We start from the raw sequence: 24,165 nt of genomic DNA, 5'->3' as shown, positions 1-24,165 counted from the left end.
AGATGCTCAGCAGCGTGCAGGGCCTACTAGGGGAGAGGGGCAGGGCAGGAACTTGGGGAAAGGGGTGGAGTGGGGGCGGGGCTGGGGCGAAGAAGGGGTCGAGCACCCCCCCGCAAATCAGAAAGTCGACCACTCTGCTTAGGTTACATCGACACTGCAGCTTGGACACTACAGCAACCGAATGGGTTTTTATGTTGCTGTAATAAACCCACCCCTCGAGAGGTAGTAGCTAGATCCACGGAAGAATCAAGGTTTAGGTCAGCTTAACTCCACCTCTCAGAGGTGTGTATTTTTGACACCCCCGGAGCAACATAACTAGGTCAACTGAAGTTTTAGATGTAGGCCAGGCCTCAGATCGCCAGACAAAGTAAAAGTCCTTGTAGCACTTGCTTCTTCCACTGCATTGCTGTATTAACCAACTGTGGAGGGAAAAACTCCTGACATACCAATCAACCATCCCTTGGTTTAGGCCTTGTCTATACTAGAAATGTTAACTGGTAAACTCCCCCTAGCACAGGTGCAGCTTATACTGGCTCAAGAGTGCTTTTGCTGGTATAGCTTACACCACTTACTAGGGTGACCATATTTACCTATGCTCAATATGGGACACCTGGTAAAATTACTCTTATTCAAGCGAGTTTCATGGCAAATCAATCAGAACTATGCAGTACAAAGGTTCAAACAAACACCAAGTTGACTCGGCCCCTGTTAAAAAGCAATATCAACTACAGCGCGGGCAGGAAGGGGTTAAGCCCTCAGGATGCATTGTGCACCAGGGCCCAGGGAACCTGACTGCAGGGGCTTCAGAACCGGTCACAGAGGTGGCTCTGCGGGTGAGGGTGCCTAGGGGATGGAGCAGCCCCGTGCTCCCTGGGGGCAGGGGGTGAAGAGGGTTGCTACGCCCCTGCCTCCAGAGGGCTGCTGTGGAGCCTGCTGGGTCAGGGCCTGAACAGGCTGGAAATCGCTTACCCCTCCCTGCCACTCCACAGCTTAGCTGAGGTGCAGAGAGGCTTCCCTGTGCCAGGTCTGTGCGGGGCTTTAGCACACGCAGGGCTCAGCTCCTCCTGACCAGCGCCAAGGCCGGAGGGTCCTGGGCCTTCCTGGAGCACCAGCCCAGCCAGAGGTAGAGGGGGAAGGAAGGGGCCTGCCAGCCAGGCTTTGGTGAGCTGAGCACTCCGACCAGGGGTTGCTTCTCCGCACAGCGCTGGGAGCGGGATGTGCCCAGCCAGACGGGACATGGAGGAGCAGCGGGGCTGGGGGGGAATTGAAGGGGCAAAGCACGGAGAGGACAGCGAGAGTGGGAGCATGTAAAGGGCCGATGAATGGGCAGCAGAGGGGACATGTAACCGGCCGCTGCCAGGCACCTGCCCCCACTCACCGACCACCGCAGCTCGCAGCACACATTCAGTGTCAGCTGGAAACGGGACGGTAGGCGGGGCCCTGCTGGCCAAGAGCCGGCACGCAGCAGGGGCCGCGCTGATGGACCACCAGGGGGACCAGCAGGCCCTGCGCGCTGCATCTTCGCCCCGCCACCAGTCTTGTACAGCCACCCTCAACGTCTGCCACTGGATCCCCGCACTCGCTGCTAGTGGGCGGGCAGCTGGCAAACAGGGATCTGGCCAGCAGCAGGACCCACCAGTACTGATGGGAGGAGAGACAGAAAATACAGGACAACTTGCCCATTTTTAAGAAAAAGTCAGGACACCTCTAGGAAGGCTTAAATACAGGACTGTCCCTTTAAAAACAGGACTCTGGTCACCTCACCACTTACGCAAAAGAAAGAAGATATACCAAGAAAAGGACTCTCCCCCTCCCCCCAGGTCTGACTGCATCTACAGTAGGGTTTTTGCCGGTATAGCTGTGTCAATAGGAGTGGAGGGAAAATTCATACCCCTGACTGACCTAGCTATACCAGCAGAAGTTTTAGGTGTAGGCCAGTCCTCAGTCCCAAAGTTGCATGTGCTGCTCACACATTTGGCATCCCCCTCATTTTACCCGCTGAACATTTCAGAAATAAAGAATCATGAAGTTGTGATTTACAGAAACGCACTGTTAACACTAAATGAATAAATCCTGCACAGCTGAGTTTCCTGAATGAGTAGGTTTTGTGTCCCCCTCAATCTTTAATAAGTTCAGATGTATTTCTCCTGACTGGAAAAAGTAAGTGAATCCATCAGCAGCCTATGGATATTCAGTAGCTCTACACATCATATTGCACTTTCATACTTTTCCCACGCAAGATGACTTTGATTTCAATGGTCATTGGGTCAGTGCTCACAGTTACTTGAAGGGAAACTAAGGCACTGTAAACAAATCACTGCACAAAATGAAACACTTATTAAATGTCTGTATTATATTTCCTATTTTTTTGTATTACATGCAGACATAAGGATCTTTTTCAGAAATACTTGCCACCATTTCATTCTCTCCATTCACTGAAAGAGACACTTGATTGTTATGAGGCTGACAAATTAAATGTAAATTCGGAAGCCACACCCAGAAGCTGCTATGACATTCCAGGGTGCAATCCGGACCAGTGAGGTGTTGTGTCACCACTTGCCCAGCAAGCTGGGGTGCCTCACAATGCTTTGCGTCTGTAACTCCCAACCCGGGCTCCTCACAAACAGCATGCAGGTCACATCCTGACTGTCTGTGTATAGCCACAGCCCTGGTCCAGCAACTCTGACCCCAGCAGCCTATTAGCACACACTAGTCACACATTGGCTTCCAGGAGCCTTGGTTACTACTTGCAGGGTGACCATAACACATGCCCAGTCCCAGGTTCCCCCCCCCCACAAACGTGTGTTTTGCACCATCCAGTCCTCTCCTGGACAGTCCTGATATATTAGGTCCATTGTCCCTCTAAAGGGATCAACATACAACAATCTGCTACCTTAAATTAAGTTACAGAATTAGTTGTAATTAAAGAATAAAACAAGTCTATTTAACTACAAAGACATAGCTTCTAAGTGAGCACAAGTATAAGGCACTAGAGTAAAAAATGGTTACAAGAGAAATAAAGATAAATGCTTTCTAAACTAAACTAGACAGGGTTCAAGGTGAAGTTCTTACCACATGCTTCCAGATACGGGGCTGACCAAATTTCAGATCAGGATCTGCCCCCCAAGTCCATAGGCTGTTTCTTTTGTCTTCTTAGGTAGACAAGAGAGGTGGATAGGGAGAGAACTCGGGGTTTCTGCCACGCTTTTATAGTTCACTCCCCTTCTAAATGCATTTTCCTGAGGGTTACCCCTCGTTACAGTTCATTCCTGCTGTGAGGAAGAGACAAGGAGTCCTGTCGGAAAGAGGCTTCATGCTCTTGTTTGCTAAAATGCAGATTTGCCTTGTCTCCCTCTTGCTGTTTCAAGGACCTTGTTTACTACTTATATGTAAATTGAGGTAAACGCCCATTCCTTTGTTTAGGATCTGGTTTGCCAGTCCAGCCCAATCAGGACTACGTCAGTTGAACATGTGCCACCAACATCATTCAGGGGGAATTCATAACTTTACATATAATGTTGCTATACATATTTCATGATATTATTGACCAGTGAGTTCAAATAATACCTTACAAGGCAGATTTTGTACAAAGATTATTACAATGGTGTGTAGAGTGTGAATATTGGGGTGCATTCCATCACAGCTGCTTTTGTTCGTACTCTTTACAGCTCATTGAGGATATTCCAGTTGACAGTTCATACTTCAGGTGGATGCACCTCTTTGGGTCACTGCCTGTAGCGACCTTAATCCTGAAGACTTTACACGTGCTTAACTTTAAGCACAAAGTAGTCCCACTGTACTCATTCACATTCTTAAAGTTAAGGATGTAAGTCTTTGCAAGATCAGCGCCACAAAGTGTAGTCTAATGGATCATACACTGGACTGGGAGCCAGGAGACCTGGATTCCAGTACCAGCTCTTCCACTGATCTGGTTTAGGTCCTTGAGCAAGTCACCGCACTTCTGTTCCCCACCAAAATAACTGAAATAAAGATCCAATTGCTTAGATAAATATAATTATAGATGAAAAATTCTATAACAGCAAAGTACTATCATTATGAAATTATTTCCTTGGCTAAAATCTGATAAATATAAATGCTGACCTTGGGGATCTTCATTTTTCCATACTGGCAGCCTCAGACTCAAACTGACCTCCACATACAGAAGAAACAAATAATTTTTGTTAACTGTTAGACTGATGACCTATGATGATAAAAAAATACTTAGCCCTGGTCTACACTACGAGTTTAGGTCAAATTTAGCAGCATTAGATCGATTTAACCCTGCACCCATCCACACGACGAAGTCATTTTTGTCGACTTAAAGGGCTCTTAAAATCGATTTCTGTACTCCTCCCCAATGAGGGGATTAGTGCTGAAATCGACATTGCCGGGTTGAATTTGGGGTTGTGTGGAATCTCCTTCCTTAGAGGTTTTTAAGGTCAGGCTTGACAAAGCCCTGGCTGGGATGATTTAGTTGGGTTTGGTCCTGCTTTGAGCAGGGGGTTGGACTAGATGACCTCCCGAGGTCCCTTCCAACCCTGAGATTCTATGAATTCGACGGTATTGGCCTCCGGGAGCTATCCCAGAGTGCTCCATTGTGATCGCTCTGGACAGCGCTCTCAACCCTTAGGAATGTGCTGTTTATAACCTGTAACCAGCATCCTATAAGAAAGGACTATCTCAAGACTAACACAATAAGATACCTGAACAATTGAAATCCACTAAGAAGTCTACTGACCTCTTCTGGAAAGGCCAAAATACTGATGTAGGTTCCTCCTCCAACATTGTGCAGCTTATAATGAATGAGGGCACAAAGTTTTGACATTCTATGAAAACACAGAAATGAATGCTCAGTCACCCCTCTACAGCATCTGTATTTTATTACATAAAGACGCTGTCACGGTTACCGGGCGAACTGCACCTTATACTCCTTTCCGGACCTTTCGAGTGCACCCCTTCAGTGACAGGCCTGGCTTCCTGCACCTCGTTCTGGGCAAACCACATGATCCAACCACTCTGGGACTGGGTCTCTGGGCTACAGCCCTCATTTCCTACCCATGTTAATACAACAGGCACAACTGTGTTTGGCACCCGTCAGCCCTTTCCTTCCAGGGACCTAGGACCAGTGATTTTGATTAAAGCGACCCAAAGGCTGTCTCCCAGATGAAGCTGCACGTGTTCCTTCCCCCATAGGTACAAAGCACATGGAGCAAAGGGCAAAAACAATAAAAGGCACATACGCATGGCACTGTCTTATGCCTTAATCTTTCCTTGCCAGCTTTTGTAAGTGCCCCTCGGGCCATCTCTGGCTGAGAGAAACAGACTGTCCTGCTCGCAGCAGGCTCTGTCTGTCTGCGCGTTTCCTTGCCAGCCTGTCAGGCCTCACTGACACCCTGGGCAGCCTCTCTGGGTACATCTGCACAGCAGATGGGAGCATACTTCCCAGCACGGGCAGACGGACACGTATTAGCTCTGCTCAAGCTAGAGTGCTAAAAATAGCAGTGTGACTGCAGTGGCCCAGGCGATAGCTTGGGCTAGCCGCCTAAGCCCAAACCCACTTGATCCCCTGTATACATATTCGGGTGGCTAGCCTCAGCCACTACCTGTGCTGCTGTGGCTACATTGCTATTTTTAAATGCACTACCTTGAGCAGAGCTAGAGTGTGTCTGTCTGCCCATGCTGGGAAGCATGCTCCCAGGTGCTGTGTAGATATGCCCTCTTAGCTCACCCAGCTCTCCTTCCTTTTCTAGGTCCAGATGTCCTGTAATGGTTTAGCATTTCCTCTGTTCACTCTCTTCTCAGGTGTGGCAAAACAGCTACATCTCCAGGGTTGGGGTGGTGGAAGTGTCACCTTTCCCCAGCTATAAACCTGGCTATTCTGTTTCAGCGTTTGTTGGGAGTGCTCCTTATTTAGGCCATTTATTATTTCATCTTTCCTGCATGGTTCTCCTCACAATCCCTTTTGATCCAACTCCATAACAAATAACCCATCATAAACACGCATAGGCATGCACCATAGTCAGACAAAATAATACTGGTATTTCCCAGTTCATCACAGATGTCCTCAAATGCAGTGCTGCTTGTTTCAATTTTCTTCTCATCAGTTTATTACGTGAGAAATACCAGGTGGCCCCAATTTCCCTCTTTTGGCTAGAGACCTCTGCAAGAACTTTGGAGGACCTAGATTACAGCACCATGTTGAAACGGATCTTTAACAGCCCACAGCTGGGCAGATAGTTACCGGTACCAGTGAAAATTTGGAAAACAATATGCTTAATACATACTGATTTATTTGAGAAAGAATCACACAAGCAGTAAAGGTTACGTAATACACACTCCTTAATAAGCCTCGATTCCCCAAGCATAAACCCTCAGTAACTATGTTGTCCTTACACAGTATCCTGTTTAGCAAACAAAGCAGGTATAGCTGCTATCAGTTGTAGCCAGAGACGACGTCTCTTCTTTCCCCTCTCAGGTACTTGGTCTGTCAAGTGTCCTCCAAAGCAGGGTCTAGGTCACCCTGAGGTCTCTGGTTCTAAAGTCTCACAAACGTCCCTCAAAGTGGGGTTTAAGTTACCCCAAGGACTTCTGTCTCAGTCTTGAACCTCTTCAGATGTCAACTGGGGAACTAACTAATTTACTTTGCTTAGCATTTTTTCCCCCCCTCAAAGGAGTCACATGTCCCAGAAATATGCCCTGTGGGCGTTCATTACTGGTTTTCTCTAATTAATATTTTAGAAGGTACTGCAAAGCAGACACAGACCAAAACTCAATCAGTCTTTATCCTCTCATCAATCATTCACTTAAGCTCTTAGCATGATGCCATCCAGAGGTCAGCCTGTACCAAGCCCACTGATCGCATGATTTTACGTCGTCTTTACTTTGGTGAGCTGCTTCCCCCAAAGTTTGATGTTGAAACATACACACAGATCAAGCCTATATTAACCATTCAAATGCAGTTTCAGCACTTCCAGTAATTTTCCACATCATTTATCTAATGCCAAGAGAATCCTGCTCCCAGAATCCTCTAGCAAATTCATGCATGCCAAGCCATACCAAACACACGCTTACCACATTCATTCATTCGTATCAGTCACAGCAATTCATAATTTGGCACCATCCGAACACACCACATGATTACCTGAGCAGTAAGAAAAGCTCTCCAACCCAAAGAGGAAAATCAAGATCTGATATTCCTAATATAAAAAACAAAAAGAAAACAACATTTAAAGAAATACCTTCAGCTCCTTCTACACTTGGGATTTCCCATCACCGTTAGCACATATGGGTCATCACTGCTGTGTACTTTAGATCTGCTCTCAGCAGGGTTACTGGACACAAATTTTAAAACAGTGCTAGCAGCAAGTGGCCCATCAATACCAGTGCACCCAATATAGATGAACCAGTCAAAAATGTTTAATTTCCCCAGTGGAAACAAAGCCTTAAAGGTTGTCTTATTCCTAATCGAAAAGCAAAAAAAGAGCACTTTGCTTTGTCATTCACCGTTAATGCTACAGCACTCTATTTCAGCAGGTCATCAGACTCCATGGAGATACAATAGAAATGAAAAATATTAAGTTCTCAAGAAAAAGCTCACTGAAAAGTAGAAAACTGTAAAGCTGTTTTAAGGTAAAAACTATTTTTTTTACAAAGTTATATGTGCACAAAATCTTAGTTAAGCTAATCAATCTGCTGATTGAAAACTAAAAACCTGTTTTTGAAATGTTGATGTTAACATAAGAATGACCATACTGGGTCAGACCAACGGTCCATCTTGCCCAGTAACCTGTTTCCAAGAGTGGCTAATGCCAGATGCTTCAAAGGGAATGACCAGAACAGGGCAATTATCAAATGATCCCTCCCCTGGCATCCAGTCCCAGCATTTGGCTTGTTTGTTTGGAAGTGTTTGTAATGAAGCCATTTTTTGCGAATTTTTTTTCTCTGAAGTTTTATATAAAATGTTATCAAAATGGTTGTCATAATTTTTCATTTTCTAAACCTAAACTAAGATATTAAGGTTGTGGATATAGTTCAGCAAATGGAAAATTCTGACAAACATTTTTATAACATTTGCAAAACAAATGGAAAAAGAAATAAAGCAAATTTTTTTCTCAAAAAAATTCCTTTCTGGAAAAAGGCCCCTTTTCAATGAAAAATCTTTTTGTTCAACAAATATTAACTAGCTCCACCGAATATTTAATGAACTACTAAATTAACTGAAAATATTTAAAAAATAGAATTTACCTTAAAACAACTTTGACACTGTCAGATTTTCAGTGGGAGCTCAATTTTCTCCATTCTATCCAGCCTTTAAGATGGTGACTTCCTGTCGCATTGTCAATGACTTTTTCAAAACTGTATTTCATGCCCTTCAGTTGTGCTGGTGACTAACTCCTGTTTGTAATTAGTTTTTCCACCTTAGATTGTAACCTCTTTGGGGCAGGGAGCATTATTTTGTTTTGTGTTAGCACTGCGCCAAGCACAATGGGGTCCTGGTCTGTGACCAGGTCTCTGGGTGCTACCCCAATACAAACAAACAATAATTAGATGTAATATTTTGTCACAGCCTTACATTAATTGTTCAGCACGGTGTACCAGCATTTGTCTCCAACAGCACTGGTGTTATGCTGGTTTATTGGGCTCTCCAGCTTCATAGGTCTCATGGGGCCGAGGGAACCATCAGAGGTATCTGTGAAGTGCTCCCGCTCAACCCACCAACCGCAACTGAGGGGCACATAGCAATCAGTCCCACAAGGGTATTGCTAAGGTAAGCCCTAGACATGTGTTGTGCTTCACTAACATCCCTTTAGCTGGTGGGGACCTATGGCTGACTGACAACTGGAGAAAGACTAAACGAGCTGCATAAGCAAAAAATAGATCCCTCCTGACAATTCCAAAATTGAGCCCTCAGCTACGGAGCGGAGGACCACCATGTGGACTGAAGTAGCCTTATCTATGGTGACCGGGTATGCAGACCAGAGGAGAGAGCACTAGGGTTGGAGTAACTACAGGACCCTGGCAAAGGGGTGGGGTGGAAGGGTGAGGATCTATATAGGATTGCTCAGGGGAAGGAGTAGCAGTCACTGCCACACCCTTCCCCAAATTGCACCACTCTACCAGACCACAGGTCAGGTATAGGTCGTCTCTTCCTCTCCCAGCACAGCAGGGGTTCTGTCCTTTGGATCAGTCAGACCACATGTTAGTCCACCAGGAACCTTTCCTGACATTCATCCTAAATGATATCCTTTACTGGATTTCATCTCTCTGTTCTTAGCCATATCTATCCCCTTGTAATACCTTAATTGTTAATTCCTCTCCCTAGTTTAGGGAATTGTCACTACTACATTTACATTGGGCTACACATCCTTTCAAGTTTAGTTTTTGTATTTAAAGAGCCTCAAGAAAAGGCCTTAAAATTCAGCATCATTGTAATGTTTTGTCTGATCTTCACAAGTTTTTACTTGTTTCTCTTTACTTGTCACTCAGATGTGATTAAATTCATTAGTGGCTTGTGATTATTTCACCATAGCCCCTCTCCCTGACTTCTCAAAACACTAACACCCGAGGCAGCAGGTTGGGTGGTGGCTAATCATTTTGAATTGCTGTGGTATCCAAAGGCCCCACTCAGGACTGGGCCTTACTGCACCAAGTGCTGTGCAGGTTTGTGCTCTCAACTCCAGTTCCTAGTGGACAAGTGTCCATATTACCAAATGCCCTCTTAGTGCAGGCCAAGCATGGATGGTCATCGAGAATGTCCACTTCTGGTCCCTCCAGGTCAGGCTAGAGACACACTGATAAGGCAATGTCTGGAAGCTTGCAATGTCCATAATGTGCCTGCACTGTGGCAGAACAGAGGAGTTTAATTGCTAGACCTGCTAAGTTGGTACCTTTAACCAACACTAAATTCATCAAAAAAAAATTAAAAACTGAATATTCACGTGCTGCACCATGAGGCTTGGGCCACACTAACTGGGCCAAACCTCACACTTTGTCCCCAGCGCTTTGACATTAAATAGCTGTGAAATAGCAGCGTGCTGGACTGGTCACTGCATTAGAGTGATGAGCCCTAACACTGTTAAACAGGTATACAAGTACTCCTGTAAATCTGCTTTGTGAGTCAACTCTGCTCCAGTTTAAAGAGACACTTGCTGTAGCAGTACTGAATACGGAAATTTGGAAAAGAAATGCTACACTTGTGTCCTTATTTGCATGCTAATTCCCAGAATGCTTTTTCCATCTCACAGCTACTCCACAGCTCAGAGCTATTTGGTGCCAGAATTCTGGCATCAGAACTAAAGTTCAGGAGCACAGTTCATGTGTGCACAGAATTCTTTCTGGCATGTAAGAATTGTTAGATTTTCCTCATTTTTAGCCTCGTTTGAAGATGCTTTTAAATATACAAAATGCTGTGGTTCCAAATCCCTACAAATTAAAGCAGAGTTTTACTGAAGGGGCGGGGGTGGGTGGGGATATCAAAGAAAACCCTCTCAGAGGATTTCACCAATAACATTCAGGGCTCAACAAAAAGAATCAAAACAACAACAACAATCAGCCAACTGAACACTGATCTCATCCTTAGCATGTGGGCTAGATAATCAAACAACCCTAAACAGACACTTCAAAGAGGTTCAACTCCCTGGGTGTCTTGCCCAGATACACAGACCCAAATTCCAGTGAGTCCATGATGAGCTATTCCACTAGAAGCTAGCCAGACCCCAATACCATGCCATCTTTTTTGCTTTCTAGAAAAGACACTTTCAGCCCTCTGATTGCAGACACTGGGGTCCAAGTTTCCTGTCTCATAAGAATGGCCATATTTGGTGAGACCAAAGGTCCATCTAGCCCAGTATCCTGTCTTCCGACAGTGGCCAATGCCAGGTGCCCCAGAGGGAACAAACAGAACAGGTAATTATCAAGCAATCTAGCCCTTGTCACCCATTCCCAATCCTTCTAATTCCTTTGCTTTCCTGGACCACCATCTGCTTCCCTTTATTCAATGGTTAAAGCAGCCTGAAACAGCCACAGATAAGGGGGAGCTCTGTGAGAGCACTGCCTAAATAAGCCAGGGAGAGAAAGGGAGCTCTGTCTTCTGTACTTTAGCAGAGGATGGATAGCTCTCCTCGCTGTCTCTAATGAAACTGTGGTGGTGGGGGGGGATTAAGTGGAGTGGGGTCAATTCTACAATTACAGGTAGGGAGCCTGATAATACCTTCTCCAGCCATCTTTAAGGGAAGTGTGCTTTTGTGTTCAAGTTCTATGAGTTTTTAATTAAGAGGATTTGCTTGGCTAAATCAGGTTTGTTTAGTCTCTTGTCAGTGGCAGAATTTAATTAGGCTGTGGTAGGTGCTGACTGTTGGGGAAGACTGAGGTTTGGGGACTGGATAGCTGCTGCTACAAGACACAGGAAAAGATAAACAGAATGTCAGTTTTTCTGACAGTATACAAGGGTCAGTGGGCCAAACTCATCTTGGTGCAACCGCACTGGAGGCAATGGTATCATACCATGGATTTGAATGGGCATATGTTAGTGACACAGGGTGAATTTGACCCAATATGTCAGAGATGAACACTGACATACAGAATAATCAAATTGTGAGCAGGGCAAGATAGAGGGGCCTTTGGGGGGAAGCCGTTTGAAGTAAACCCACATGCATGCAATTCCAAAAGCACACTCCATTGGCCTAACTCTGTTCCCATGACTGTACAGCCAACGGCAAAACGCCCATAAACACACCCGTAATACTGTATCCGGATCAACCCTTCTATTGGGGATACTCTCATGACCGAAATCAGTCTCGTCACATTGCACAGAGATTAGATCAGACGGATTCCAAGCAAGTCAATCATTGCTCCAATTCCAATGCTGCTTCCCACAACACTATTGAGATCTGTACTCTGGATGGATCAGCTGCGGGTGGATGAAGGCAAAGGAACATCCCTCCAACTTCATGAAGTGGCAGGGAAGCTGCTTTGGATGGGCTGCTACCACCATGCTGAAGTAACCCCTTAAGGGGAGGATCCATCCATCCATCCAGGTACTCACCACAGTATCTGACTGAATAGGATCCATCAAGGAGCACATCTGGCAGCTCCACCTCCACCCCATACACTGTGCATAGACACCCCTGCAAAGCCAATTTTCAAATTGCATGGAGGGGTGTGTGTATCCTCCCTACCCCATTTTTATCCCAAACACACACTCCTGCACTGGAATTATACCAGTTCTGCTTCCAAGTGGGAACTCTACACCCAGAGAGGAAAAGGCAGGATTTCCCCCTTTGCAAAAATGCCCGCAAGAGTCCTCTGGTCCCATCTTAGTTGGAACCGTTCCCATTGATCAGTGCAGAGGACTGCTATCACATGGCTGGCGAAGAGAGCTCCAGAAGTGTGGCTGAGTGTGTACCGGCCCATCCCACATAATCCCTGCACTCCCAGGTTCTTCCTCAGTAGGGCTGCCAATCCTCCAGGATTGCCTGCAGTCTCCAGGAATTAAAGATTCATTTTTATATGATTATGCCACGTGATTAAATCTCCAGGAATACATCCAACCAAAATTTGCAACCCTATCCCTCAGTACTTTGTAGCACTCCCCGGATCTAAAAGGCATTGTGAAAAGACCATGCTCTTCTAATTCTAAATACAGGCAAACAATCACTGCATGCCAAAAAGAGGCGACCATGGGATATCAGATGTTCCTGCAAGCTTCCAATAATACGTTATAGTAGAAATGATGGAGAGAAACAAGAGAGATATGAAAAATGCCTGGTGGAGACCTTTCAAAGTTGATGGCTCTTTTTTACATCCATCCAGCATCTTTCATTTGTTTTCTTTTAAAAAAGCATAAAAAAATCCACCCATGTATTAACAGCACCGAAAAGTACAAGCATATGAAAGAAACAAATAGCTTGTAATCCTGAGACTGGTTACTCAGTCCTTTTTCAGTGACATAAAAATATATATTAGCATGTTTGTACAAGGGATGGGAGTAGAAGATTTGTATAGATTCATAGATTCCAAGCCTAGAAGGGACCATTGTGATTATCTAGTCTGACCGCCTGTATAACACAGGTCAAATAACTTCCCCAAAATGATCTGCTCTAGGAATTTTTTAGAAAAACATCCAATCTTGATTTAAAATAGTCAGTGATGGAGAATCCACCATGACTCTTGGTAAATTGTTCCAATGGTTGATTAGTCTCACTGTTAAACATTTAACAACTTATTTCCAGTCTAAATGTATCTACCTGTTATACTTTCTCTGATAGACTGAAGAACCCATTATCAAATATTTGATCCCCATGAAGATACTTGAGAATGTAATCAAGTTACCTCTTAACTTCCTCTTTGTCAAGCTAAATAGACTAAGCTCTTTAAGTCTATCAATGTTTTCTAGTCATTTTTAATCATTTTTATGGCTCCTTTCTGAACCCTCTCCAACTTATCAACATCCTTCTTGAATTCTGACCATGAGAACTGGACAGAGTATTCCAGCAGTGATCACACCAGTGCCAAATACAGAGGTAAAATAACCTCTACACTCCACAGGCCAAGATTTTAAAAGGTGACTAGCAATTTTTGGGCCATCTTGCCACACCTTAAAGGAGCCTGATTTTCCAGAAGTGCTGAGCATCTGCCCCTGAAAACATACCCTCTTTACAGTATTGCAAATTCGATACTCAAAAATTGAGGCAGCCCAAAATCACTAGTCACTTGTGACTCCCATACATTTTTTTTTAAGTACATAACTTGTCCACAAAATTGTAAGTCAGGCTAAAAAAAAATTCCTCATTTCTTCATTTTACTGCTCTTTGTCCAGTTGAATGTCTGATAAAAAAGGTCTTTGATCAATTGGGCCCATATTGAGATTCTGATCAGCACAATTAGAAAATCCACAATATTCAAACACTAGTAAGAAAACTGATTCAACTTTATTCCAGTCCATGAATGTCTTTAAACTTTAATAATCAAAGGCAGATATGTTTTATGCGTTTTCCATTGAATATTGGGCCTACAGAAGAAAATAGCTGAAATACTAATATCCTCACACCAATTGTTTAGACATTGCTCTTTAAAGCATTTTTATAAAGAGATTTGAAGATAATTGAAATGCATTGCTTAAAGCCAAAATAAATGTTCAAGGCTAACCTATTAGAACCCAATTCATAATGGAGAAAAATGCATTTGTGAAGTAATTTTGTGCATAGGGCATCATAATATTAAGTGCACCATAGAGGTGTTGTTACTGACGGTGTCTCAACTAAAAATGACAGGACAGTTAGTTTAAACAGTCCTGTACTAAAATACAGAATCAAGTAATTAAAAGGAAGTCATCTTTGCCACAGTGGCAAGACTTGAAGGATATAAAATAAAAGTTGCATCAGTTTACTTGACATAACAGTGACACACACTAATGGGCTGCTCCCTGCAGACACTAACTCAGGTGAGTAACTTTACTCACACAAGTCACCCCAATGAGTTCAATAGCACTTAAGAACATAACTGCCATACTAGGTCTGACCAATGATCCATCTAGCCCAATATCCTGTGTCCGACAGTGGCCAGTCTCATAGCATCAAGAGGAATGTACAGTTCAGAGCAGGTGGAGTGATCCACCCAGTCTCTCCCTCCCAGCTTCTGGCAGTCTGAGGCTTAGGGACACCCAGAGCATGGGTTTGCATCCCTGACCATCTTGGCTAATAGCCATTGCTGGACCTATCCCTGAACTCACTTAGCTCTTTTTTGAACCCAGCTCTACCTTTGTACTGTTTTCATATGTAAAGTTACTCACATGCACAAGTGCTGGCAGGATAGGAGGAGACAGAGGGCCTGATCCAAAGCCTATTGAAGTCAAGGAGGGTCTTTGCATTAAACTCAGTGGGTTTAGGATTAGGGCTAGATGAGAAAAAACGGTGTCTAAGTTGTGCCAAACTGCAGTTTATGTTTTATTACAAACATAACTTTCCAGTAGGTAAACAAATCCTTATGAAAGAGATAGACTACTTCACAGCTGTGCAGACCCATTGCCAATGAGCATCAGAAGAGCCAAGCTGTGATTGTTAAAAGGAAGTTTTTTCTTTAAACACTACCAAAGGTTTCTTTGTTATGTTTTTAGTGGGGGTTTGTTCTAATGAATTTATTTTAAATTTACTAATTTTTCTATTTGTCAGTAAATTCAAAAATAATGTTACCTAGCATCAGAGTTCAGGCACACAGAAAAAAGAATGCCGCCATCTGACTGGTAAATAATATATATTCATCACGAGTTACAATTGGGCACTCTTGAGAGTATACCCCGTATTTGCAGAAACCCCACAGATAGTTCATTCTTGTTCTAGGCATCAGCAGAAGTTATACAATAATTACTTGGATTGCTTCACAGAACTTTTCAGCCTTCAAGTTGCAATCTAGCTAAAACGTCAGTTCTTCTGTCAGCCCAATGACAGCAGAAAAAACAGAGTGCAAAAACAGTCATTCTTGCAATTATAAGTTTTAGGTGTCTAGATAGATGTTAAAACCATTAATTTAGGGGTATTAATCTTTAAAGAATATATCTTTTTAAAAAGGGACCTTACAACAATGCCAAGTCTTATTTACCATATTTGATAGAAGATTTCATCTGCTGCAGAAGCACGTGAATTTCAAACTAACTCTGAAATCTGTGTGGTATCGTGCAGTGATTCCCCAGTGATCCCTTTGAGTCATTATTTCCATAGGATCAGCTTAAATGTATCCTTACTAAATAAGTAATAAACAACGTTAATTAAAAAAAGAGTTACAGTCAAATCCTCCTGCTTCCTGCAATAAAACTAATCAGTATGTCGCTTTCTGCAAGGCAGGCTCTAAGGAACCTAGGACCCAAATCAGCAAAAATACTGAACTGTCCAGATGAATACAAACTTTTAAGGAAAGAAGAACTTTTTGAGTTATGAAGAGAGATTGTCATTGGAGTTTCTCTTACAGCTACATAAGTGTAATGGAAAAGCCTAGGCACTTTATCCCTGATTCAAAGCACTTAGTCCGGGGACTACTCCCATGCTTAAAGCTAAGGACATGCATAAGCTACCTTTCTGAATCAGGACCTTTGGCTCCAATTCTGCTTCCACTGAAATGTTATGACTCAATGAAATCAATGGGAAAATACCCATCGACGTCAACAGGAGCTGGATCAGATGTTTAGTGGGGACGGTCAGGACTTAGGAGATTTGCTTTATCCCTTGAGATCAGTGTTTCAGTCACGGCCAGCCAGGACCATATTTCAACGCCATCACTGGTGGCATATATGAAATGGGTCTCAACGCAGTTCCTAGTGGACAGGTTTCCACATCACATTTCAAATGGTTTACTGGCAATCTCAGCAGAATGGCCAAGCACTGAACAGGCTTGTAAGCAATATCGCCTGGAACAGAGCTGATGCTCTTGGACTGGGCAGTATGATGACAGACAATTTACCTACTCATGCTATCCCAGCTGTGCGGATGGACTTTGGTTTTCAGTGCTATCAATCTGGCATCTTTAGCCTTAACTTGAAATGAACAAACCCTCCCTGCCTTTTTTCTTAGTCTAAAACCTCACAAAATGACCAGCAAAAACAAATATATTCTAACTGAAAGGCAAAAGGTTTATATAGAAAATGTTTTAGGGAAAATAATGGTCATTCTGAAGGCACAACATTCAGGCTGACATCGTCAGAGTCTCCTGGGGATAAATAAAATTTATGGGAACAGGTTATCCAAATCCCCTCAAGAGCTTTGGAAAAAATCTCAGCCATATTGCAGCAGCAGGTAACTCTGATCCCTTAACAAGGATGCTCAGACACTAGGGTGACGGGTCCATATAAGTATCTAGATGCTTCTATTATACCAAATGACCAGGATTGACAAGAAAAGTAGCCCCTCCCCTCAGCAGAGATCCAGCTTTAAATACATGTGAACTAATTTTTTCCTCAGCAACTAACTTCCGCTAGACAAATGTTGCCAGCAGCTAGCAAAACTTTGCTCCTGTATGAATACACTTCACCTGTGGTGCATGCTGTGCGTTAAATTGACTAGCGATTGTGGGCCTTTAGTCTAATTTCCAAGGCTGTGTGAGAGCCACTTCTGATTAATATAAATTTCACTCTACAATAAGAACTGTGGGCAAAGTTGCTTTTGTGCAAGAGCAGAGTGCTAGTTTCTCTGCTGTTGACAAGTTGATTATAATTAAAAAAAAAAGCAATAGTGGAGCAGGGCAAAGAGTTATTAGCATTTATGCAATGTCTTTCATCCAAGGATCTCCGTACACTTTATAAGCCTCAATTAATTAAGCCTCACAACACCCCTGTGAGATAGATAAGTGCTAAGATGCCCATTTTACAAATAGGGAAACATATGACAGGTTAATTGGGACTTGTCTATAATGTGGATTTTTGCACCAATGTGACGGCACCAATGCAAATCCCTAGTGTAGATGTCGGATACCAGACTAAAAGGTGATTTGCAGCAATGTGGCTTACTCTAAAAACCAGCATAAGCTGCGCCAGCACTTCTACTCTAGCGGTTTGTATTTATGCACCACCATTGCAAAAAATGCATTATAGACAAGTCCTACTTGGCTTGCCTAAACACAGTCAGTGAATTAAAAGTGCAGCTGTGAAAAGGAGGCAGGAGATCAGACACTCAGTCCCCAAGTCAGACCAGAAAAAGAAAACAATGGGAAAGAGGCACACATCAGGAAGGAGAGAGAAAGAAGGTGATTCAAAAGCATCACCCACTAAGGCTTTGTCTATACTGGAACTCTGTTGGCAAAACTTTTGTCGTTCAGGGTTGTTAAAAAAACACACACACCCCCAAACGACAAAAGTTTTACCAACAAAAAGCACCAGTGTGAACAACGTATTGTCGGCAGGAGCGCTCTCTCCTGCCAACAAACAGCGGCTACACTGCGCGCCTTTTAGCAGCACGGCGGTAGCAGCACAGCTGCGTTGCTAAAAGGCGGGTAGTGTAGACAAAGCCTAACTCTGATCTCCCACAGAATTTCACACCAAGTCTGGTGCATGCTACTAAAGTTTTCCTTTTTGAAAGCACAAGGGACCAACAAGTTCTGATCCATTTGTTCACTCCTGAAATGACTGACCGTAGATGATGGATATTTGTGCCTTATGCTGCTATCCTCCAGCACCTATTGACTTGATACATTCAGACAGGACTGGAAAACTGATTTACTATGAGCTTCCGCAAGAGACGGTAATTTAAAAACAACAAACACCTAGCCAGTGCTTTTATGAATAATCTGCCCGATGACAGCCAGAAGTTTAATGTTTTAACCTTTAGCAGTGAATAATAACCACCTATCCAGCAATCCGATTAGAGAGCACGGATTCCATTTGCTATAATTAAAAATCTTGTTCAATGTCTTTCACATCATTACCCATTACGTTGGAAAATGCAGAGTCATTTATGAAAGTGATAATCAGGGTCATTTACAGGAGTGCTCCACAAGTCCCTGCTGTGCAGGGCTGGAACTCTTTCAGAGGAAGATGGCTCTATGCAATAGGCCATCCAGCTTTCTGACTAAGTCAGGTCAACTTGCCATGCAGCCAGCATCTGTGGTCTTCTATGTATATAACACAGAAAGCTGAAGGTATCATTTCCTGTAGAAAGGGCTCTTATGTGCACCGTGGCCTTAAGACAAATCATTGCTCTGTTTTTTAAAAGGCCAAGTTATGTCACTCAGTGTAGCACCATTGCACATGTTCAGTACCTGCTTTTGTCTACAGCAACATATGGTTAGTGTGCAAAATTCAGCTCTTTAGACTAAATGTTTACATGATATGTTTTGTAATAATGCACCACCGTGTCTCCATCTGTCACGTCAGTAATGTAAGGATAATAAGGAACACTGATCAAATGAGGACACCTCAGTGCAGCATCCAAATCCCTCACAGAGTAATTCCAATTGTTCTATGCACAAGTGCTCATAGCTGTACATCAGATATCAACACCATGGTCTGTAGACTGCGCCCTGAACTTATGCAGTTACAGAAAGGAGTGTAAGGGGCATAAGATCTTCCATCCCCACTGTGCACCCAGTACTCCCAGCTGTAGGCAAATGTCTAGGGAAAGGGTGGATCCTTAGCTCCACCCTCCCTACACATTCACCACAGGCAAAACTGGCAAGGCAAGCAGAAGGAGTAAATCAGCTTCTGTACCCAACGACTGGAAGATTGCTAATGTAATGCCAATATTTAATAAGGGCTCTAGAGGTGATCCCGGCAATTACAGACCAGTAAATCTAATGTCAGTACTGGGCAAATTAGTTGAAACAATAGTAAAGAATAAAATTTTCAGACACATAGAAGAATATAAATTGTGGGCAAAAGTCAACATGGTTTCTGTAAAGGGAAATCGTGTCTTACTAATCTATTAGAGTTCTTTGAAGGGGTCAACAAACACGTGGACAAGGAGGATCCAGTGGACATAGTGTACTTAGATTTCCAGAAAGTCTTTGACAAGGTCACTCACCAAAGGCTCTTACATAAATTAATTGTCATGGGATAAGAGGGAAGATCCTTTCATGGATTAAGAACTGGTTAAAAGTCAGGGAACAAAGGGTAGGAATAAATGGTAAATTTTCAGAATGGAGAGGGGTTACTAGTAGTGTTCCCCAAGGGTCAGTCCTAGGACCAATCCTAGTCAACTTATTCATAAATGATTTGGAGAAAGGGGTAAACAGTGAGGTGGCAAAGTTTGCAGACGATACTAAACTGCTCAAGATAGTTAAGACCAAAGCAGACTGTGAAGAACTTCAGAAAGATCTCACAGAACTAGGTGATTGGGCAACAAAATGGCAAATGAAATTTAATGTGTATAAATGTAAAGTAAAGCACATTGGAAAAAATAACCCCAACTATATATACACACAATATGATGGGGGCTGATTTAGCTACAACTAATCAGGAAAGAGATCTTGGAGTCATCGTGGATCGTTCTCTGAAGACATCCATACAGTGTGCAGCAGTAGTCAAAAAAGCAAACAGGATGTTAGGAATCATTAAAAAAGAGGTAGAAAATAAGATGGAGAATATCTTATTGCCCTTATATAAATCCATGGTATGCCCATATCTTGAATACTGCGTACAGATGTGGTCTCCTCATCTCAAAAAAGATATACTGGCATTAGAAAAGGTTCAGAGATGGGCAACTAAAATGATTAGGGGTTTGGAACAGGTCCCATATGAGAAGAGATTAAAGAGGATAGGACATTTCAGCTTGGAAAAGAGAAGGCTAAAGGGGGATATGATAGAGGTATATACAATCATGAGTGATGTGGAGAAAGTGAATAAGGAAAGGTTATTTACTTGTTCTCATAATATAAAAACTGGGGGGCCACCAAATGAAATTAATGGGCAGCAGGTTTAACACAAATACAAGGAAGTTCTTCTTCACACAGCACACAGTCAACCTGTGGAACTCCTTGCCTGAGGAGGTTGTGAAGGCTAGGACTATAACAGGGTTTAAAAGAGAACTAGATAAATTCATGGAGGTTAAGTCCATTAATGGCTATTAGCCAGGATGGGTAAGGAATGGTGTCCCTAGCCTCTGTTTGTCAGAGGGTGGAGATGGATGGCAGGAGAGAGATCACTTGATCATTACCTGTTAGGTTCACTCCCTCTGGGGCACCTGGCATTGGCCACTGTCAGTAGACAGGATACTAGGTTGGATGGACCTTTGGTCTGACCCAGTATAGCCATTCTTATGTTATATCCTGAAAAGAGGGGGAGGAAATTGCTCCCCAGAGCAAGGGCAAAACAGGAGGAATTATGACTGAGTCACATTCTCTTCACTGTGCTCCTCCTGGGGAGATGCAGCTAGACTCTGTCCCTTCTGCAGGGGTAAGTCTAAAGGGTCAGACTATGCTTGTGGTAGCACCTGAGCCTGAGTAGGGATTTCATCATCCACTGCAGGGTTTGCAGGCTTTGTTCAGGGGGCATATTTGAAGATTTGTCCACAAGGAGATTTGGGAACAATACATTGGAAACCACACCATGGTGTTTGAAGAAGGCACCGAGGATTATGTCAGTTCACCTCTGTGCACGCTGGGTAATGACTTAAACAGAATGTTTTTATAGGGATCATAACAGCTGCAAAACACCCATTGCATTTTTACTGGGAAGGCCAGAATGATTGCTTTGGAATCAGATCAGATCCAAAGAGACAGAAACACAGAGGCATCTACGAAACCCATTACAATCTCAAATGGCAGATTCATTTTCTTTTTTAAAAAAAGAAGGAAAACAAAATGAAATCCCCCAACTATGTGAAAGCATCATTACTGTAATTTAAACCACTCTGGAACAAATCCTGCTCACTTTATTATTGCAAATATTCAATGGAAGTCAATGCATGCTTAAAATATTGTGCTGGATATTACAGGGGTTTATAGAAGTGTGTGACCTCTCATAATATAGATTATAAGAGTAAAGGATGAAAAAATTGTGGAACATGACATTTGTTGCCATCATATTGATCACTCTGCTTGTGTTATATCCATTCCCCTAACCTTGTGTCTGTCTTGTCTATGCAGATTGTAAACTCCTCAGGGCAGGAACTGTCTAGTACTCTGTTCCGTGTCTAGCACAATGAGACCCCATTCTTGGTTGGCCCTTAGGCAGTGCCATAATAAATCTGTTAACTACAAATACCAATTGATAGCATTATAACTCAGCATGCTTTCTTCAGGCAGGTCAGTGTTATACTAACATTTTTTCAGAGTATACCTGAGTTATGAGGCATGGTGTGAGAAAGAATGTGTGTGTTAATATGTATCATCACTAAATGAGGGGGGCGGGGATAGCTCAGTGGTTTGAGCATTGGCCTGCTAAACCCAGGGTTGTGAGTTCAATCCTTGAGGGGGCCACTTAGGGATCTGGGGCAAAAATTGGTCCTGCTAGTGAAGGCAGGGGGCTGGACTTGATGACCTTTCAAGGTCCCTTCCAGTTCCAGGAGATTGGTATATCTCCTATTATTTATTTTATTTATTTATTTAGATATGTGCAGTAACTTGAATTTCCATTTTCCAGAAAATACTGCAATTACAAAATTTGTTTGCTCCAAATTGGTCCAAACACAAAATTTTTTGAAATTTCAAATGAAACAAACTTCAGGTCAATCAAAATGTTTCATTTAAAATTTCAACATTCTAATTGTTTTGGTAATAAGATAGCCAAAAGTAATGGGGGGAAGGGGGAAGGAGTCAAAACTTTCCATTTCCAAAATGTCAAAATTGAATGCTAGAGAGACAGGGTGAGTGAGGTAATATCTTTTATTGGACAAACTTCTGTTGGGAAGAGAGACAAGCTTTCGAGCTTACATAGACCTGAAGAAGAGCTCTGTGTAGCTAAAAAGCTTGTCTCTCTCACCAACAGAAGTTTGTTCAATAAAAAGATATTACCCCCTTGTCTCTCTAATATCCTAGGACCAACATGGCTACAACACTGCATACAAAACTGAGTGTTTCAATCTCAACATTTTTTTCCCCCCACTATTTTTTTCAAAACAAAATTTTGTCAAAATTGACATGTTCTTGTGGGAAGTTTCAGTTTTGATGAAATATTTTCCAATAGAAAAACATTCCTTTGGAAAATTGTTGACCAGTTCTAATAGTCTTTTTGGATGATAACTGTCATAGCCATTTAAAAATATTTAATAGCTTACTTTTACACATAGGATAATGTCTGGTCCAGGAATAACAGTACATTGCTGTCCACCACATATGAAAAACTCTGGTCAGATTTTTGATTAAAGAAAATGAAAAACACACATAAATCACATGCAAAAATACTTTTACAATATTTTCCTTACTTTTCTTTGTAAATGAAAATAAAACAGCCGATACTGTAGGTGCATTTTGAATGGAGCAATGTTATTATAACTAATTATCCATTGCTCTTATACATACAATTTTTCCATGCATCAACCAAATGCTTATTATTAATTTCTTATAACACAGTAGCACTCAAACACCCCAAACTAGCACGATGGAATCCTGTTCTAGGTAACACACACACACAGTGAGACAGTCCTTACCCCAAGGAGCTTATAGTCTAAATAGATAAGACAGACAAAGAGTCAAAGGAGGTATCCCCATTTTACAGATGGGAACTGATGCACCGAGTTTAAAGGTACATCTACACTTATAGTGGTGTGTAATGTCCGGACACTACATGCCCAGCTAGCATGGGTATACATGGCAGTGTAGCTGGTGAGGCACAGCTTAGATGACTATAGTAGAGTGCCCTACATACCTTAACTCCCAGATTACATACCGATAAGACTCTCTACATGCCCAAGCAGAGCATCCCACTTCTATACGGCTATTTTTGACAGTGTAGTGTCCCTCTGCCTCCGGCTGCTGGAGCCTTTCTGCACCGCAGTGAAAAGCTCCAGCAGTGGGAAAAGGTTATGACGGCAGTAAAGGCTCCGGCAGCTTCTCCCCACCAGAGCCTTTCCCCAACTGCTAGAGCCTTTCACTGCAGCGTGTGGCTACATGTGTAGTGCCCGCACCACACATCCCATTGTAAGTGTAGACATGGCCTAAGACACTTACCCATAGTCACACAGGAAATCTGTGGCAGAGCTAGGAGTTGAACCCAGACTTGCTGAGCATCAGTTCAGCGCCTTAGATGCAAGACAAATGTTTCCTCTCAGAAACTATACCAGGTTACATCAATACCTGCATAAAGCTCAGGCCACCATGACATCCAGAGCTTAGTTTCTTTTCTTTTGTGTATTACCTTTATTGGCTTTTTGATGTAGTTTTCATTTTACATGTCCTCTCTTTGTGACTGGATACACTGTAGAAAAAAAGGAAAAACTGACATTTTACAAATGGGCCTATCTGTGAGCAGATGTCCCAAACTTTCCATTTTAAACAAGTCACATTTGTCTTACATGAACTGCAGCCTGCAAGAGTCAGGAATCCACTGCACAAAGCAATCTGAGTTCATGCAGCTGTTCAACCAAACCAAGTGGTAACAATGAAATATTACCAGACTCTGCGATCAAAAAGGATATCAAGGGCAGTTCATGCTGGAAGAGGAGAATCTTGTGGACTATGTGAGCTGAGTGACCCATTCATTTAAAAAAAAGCACTATTCAGGTGAACATCTGCATTTTGATCAGACCTTTA

The 24,165-nt window shown here is 42.8% G+C and overlaps 1 protein-coding gene across 41 annotated transcripts in view; it reads right to left on the bottom strand.

Moving 5' to 3' along the window:
* DPP6 (dipeptidyl peptidase like 6) overlaps window positions 1–24,165 on the bottom strand; it is a 714,691-nt gene that overhangs the window by 676,549 nt on the left and 13,977 nt on the right. For 3 of the 41 annotated variants that reach the window (XM_039524572.1, XM_039524573.1, XM_039524588.1), the window contains exons 2-3: window positions 23,771–23,830; window positions 4,102–4,150 (exon numbers count right to left, since the gene is read on the bottom strand). The exons of 3 other annotated variants lie outside the window; for them this stretch is intronic. Coding sequence is in view for 15 of the 38 variants with exons in the window: in XM_039524588.1 (XP_039380522.1) it covers window positions 4,102–4,116 (15 nt within the window). In the remaining 23 variants the exon portion in view is untranslated. Of the gene's footprint in view, window positions 1–3,072; window positions 3,273–4,101; window positions 4,160–4,738; window positions 4,827–7,141; window positions 7,197–23,770; window positions 23,831–24,165 lie in introns of all 41 variants that reach the window. 35 more of the 41 variants (XM_039524574.1, XM_039524576.1, XM_039524590.1 and 32 more) reach the window with 29 other exon arrangements.

The sequence above is a fragment of the Mauremys reevesii genome, linkage group 2 (assembly GCF_016161935.1).
Source record: "Mauremys reevesii isolate NIE-2019 linkage group 2, ASM1616193v1, whole genome shotgun sequence".
In the NCBI taxonomy this organism is placed as follows: Eukaryota; Metazoa; Chordata; order Testudines; family Geoemydidae; genus Mauremys; species Mauremys reevesii.
This window is presented reverse-complemented; position numbering and strand designations above follow the sequence as displayed.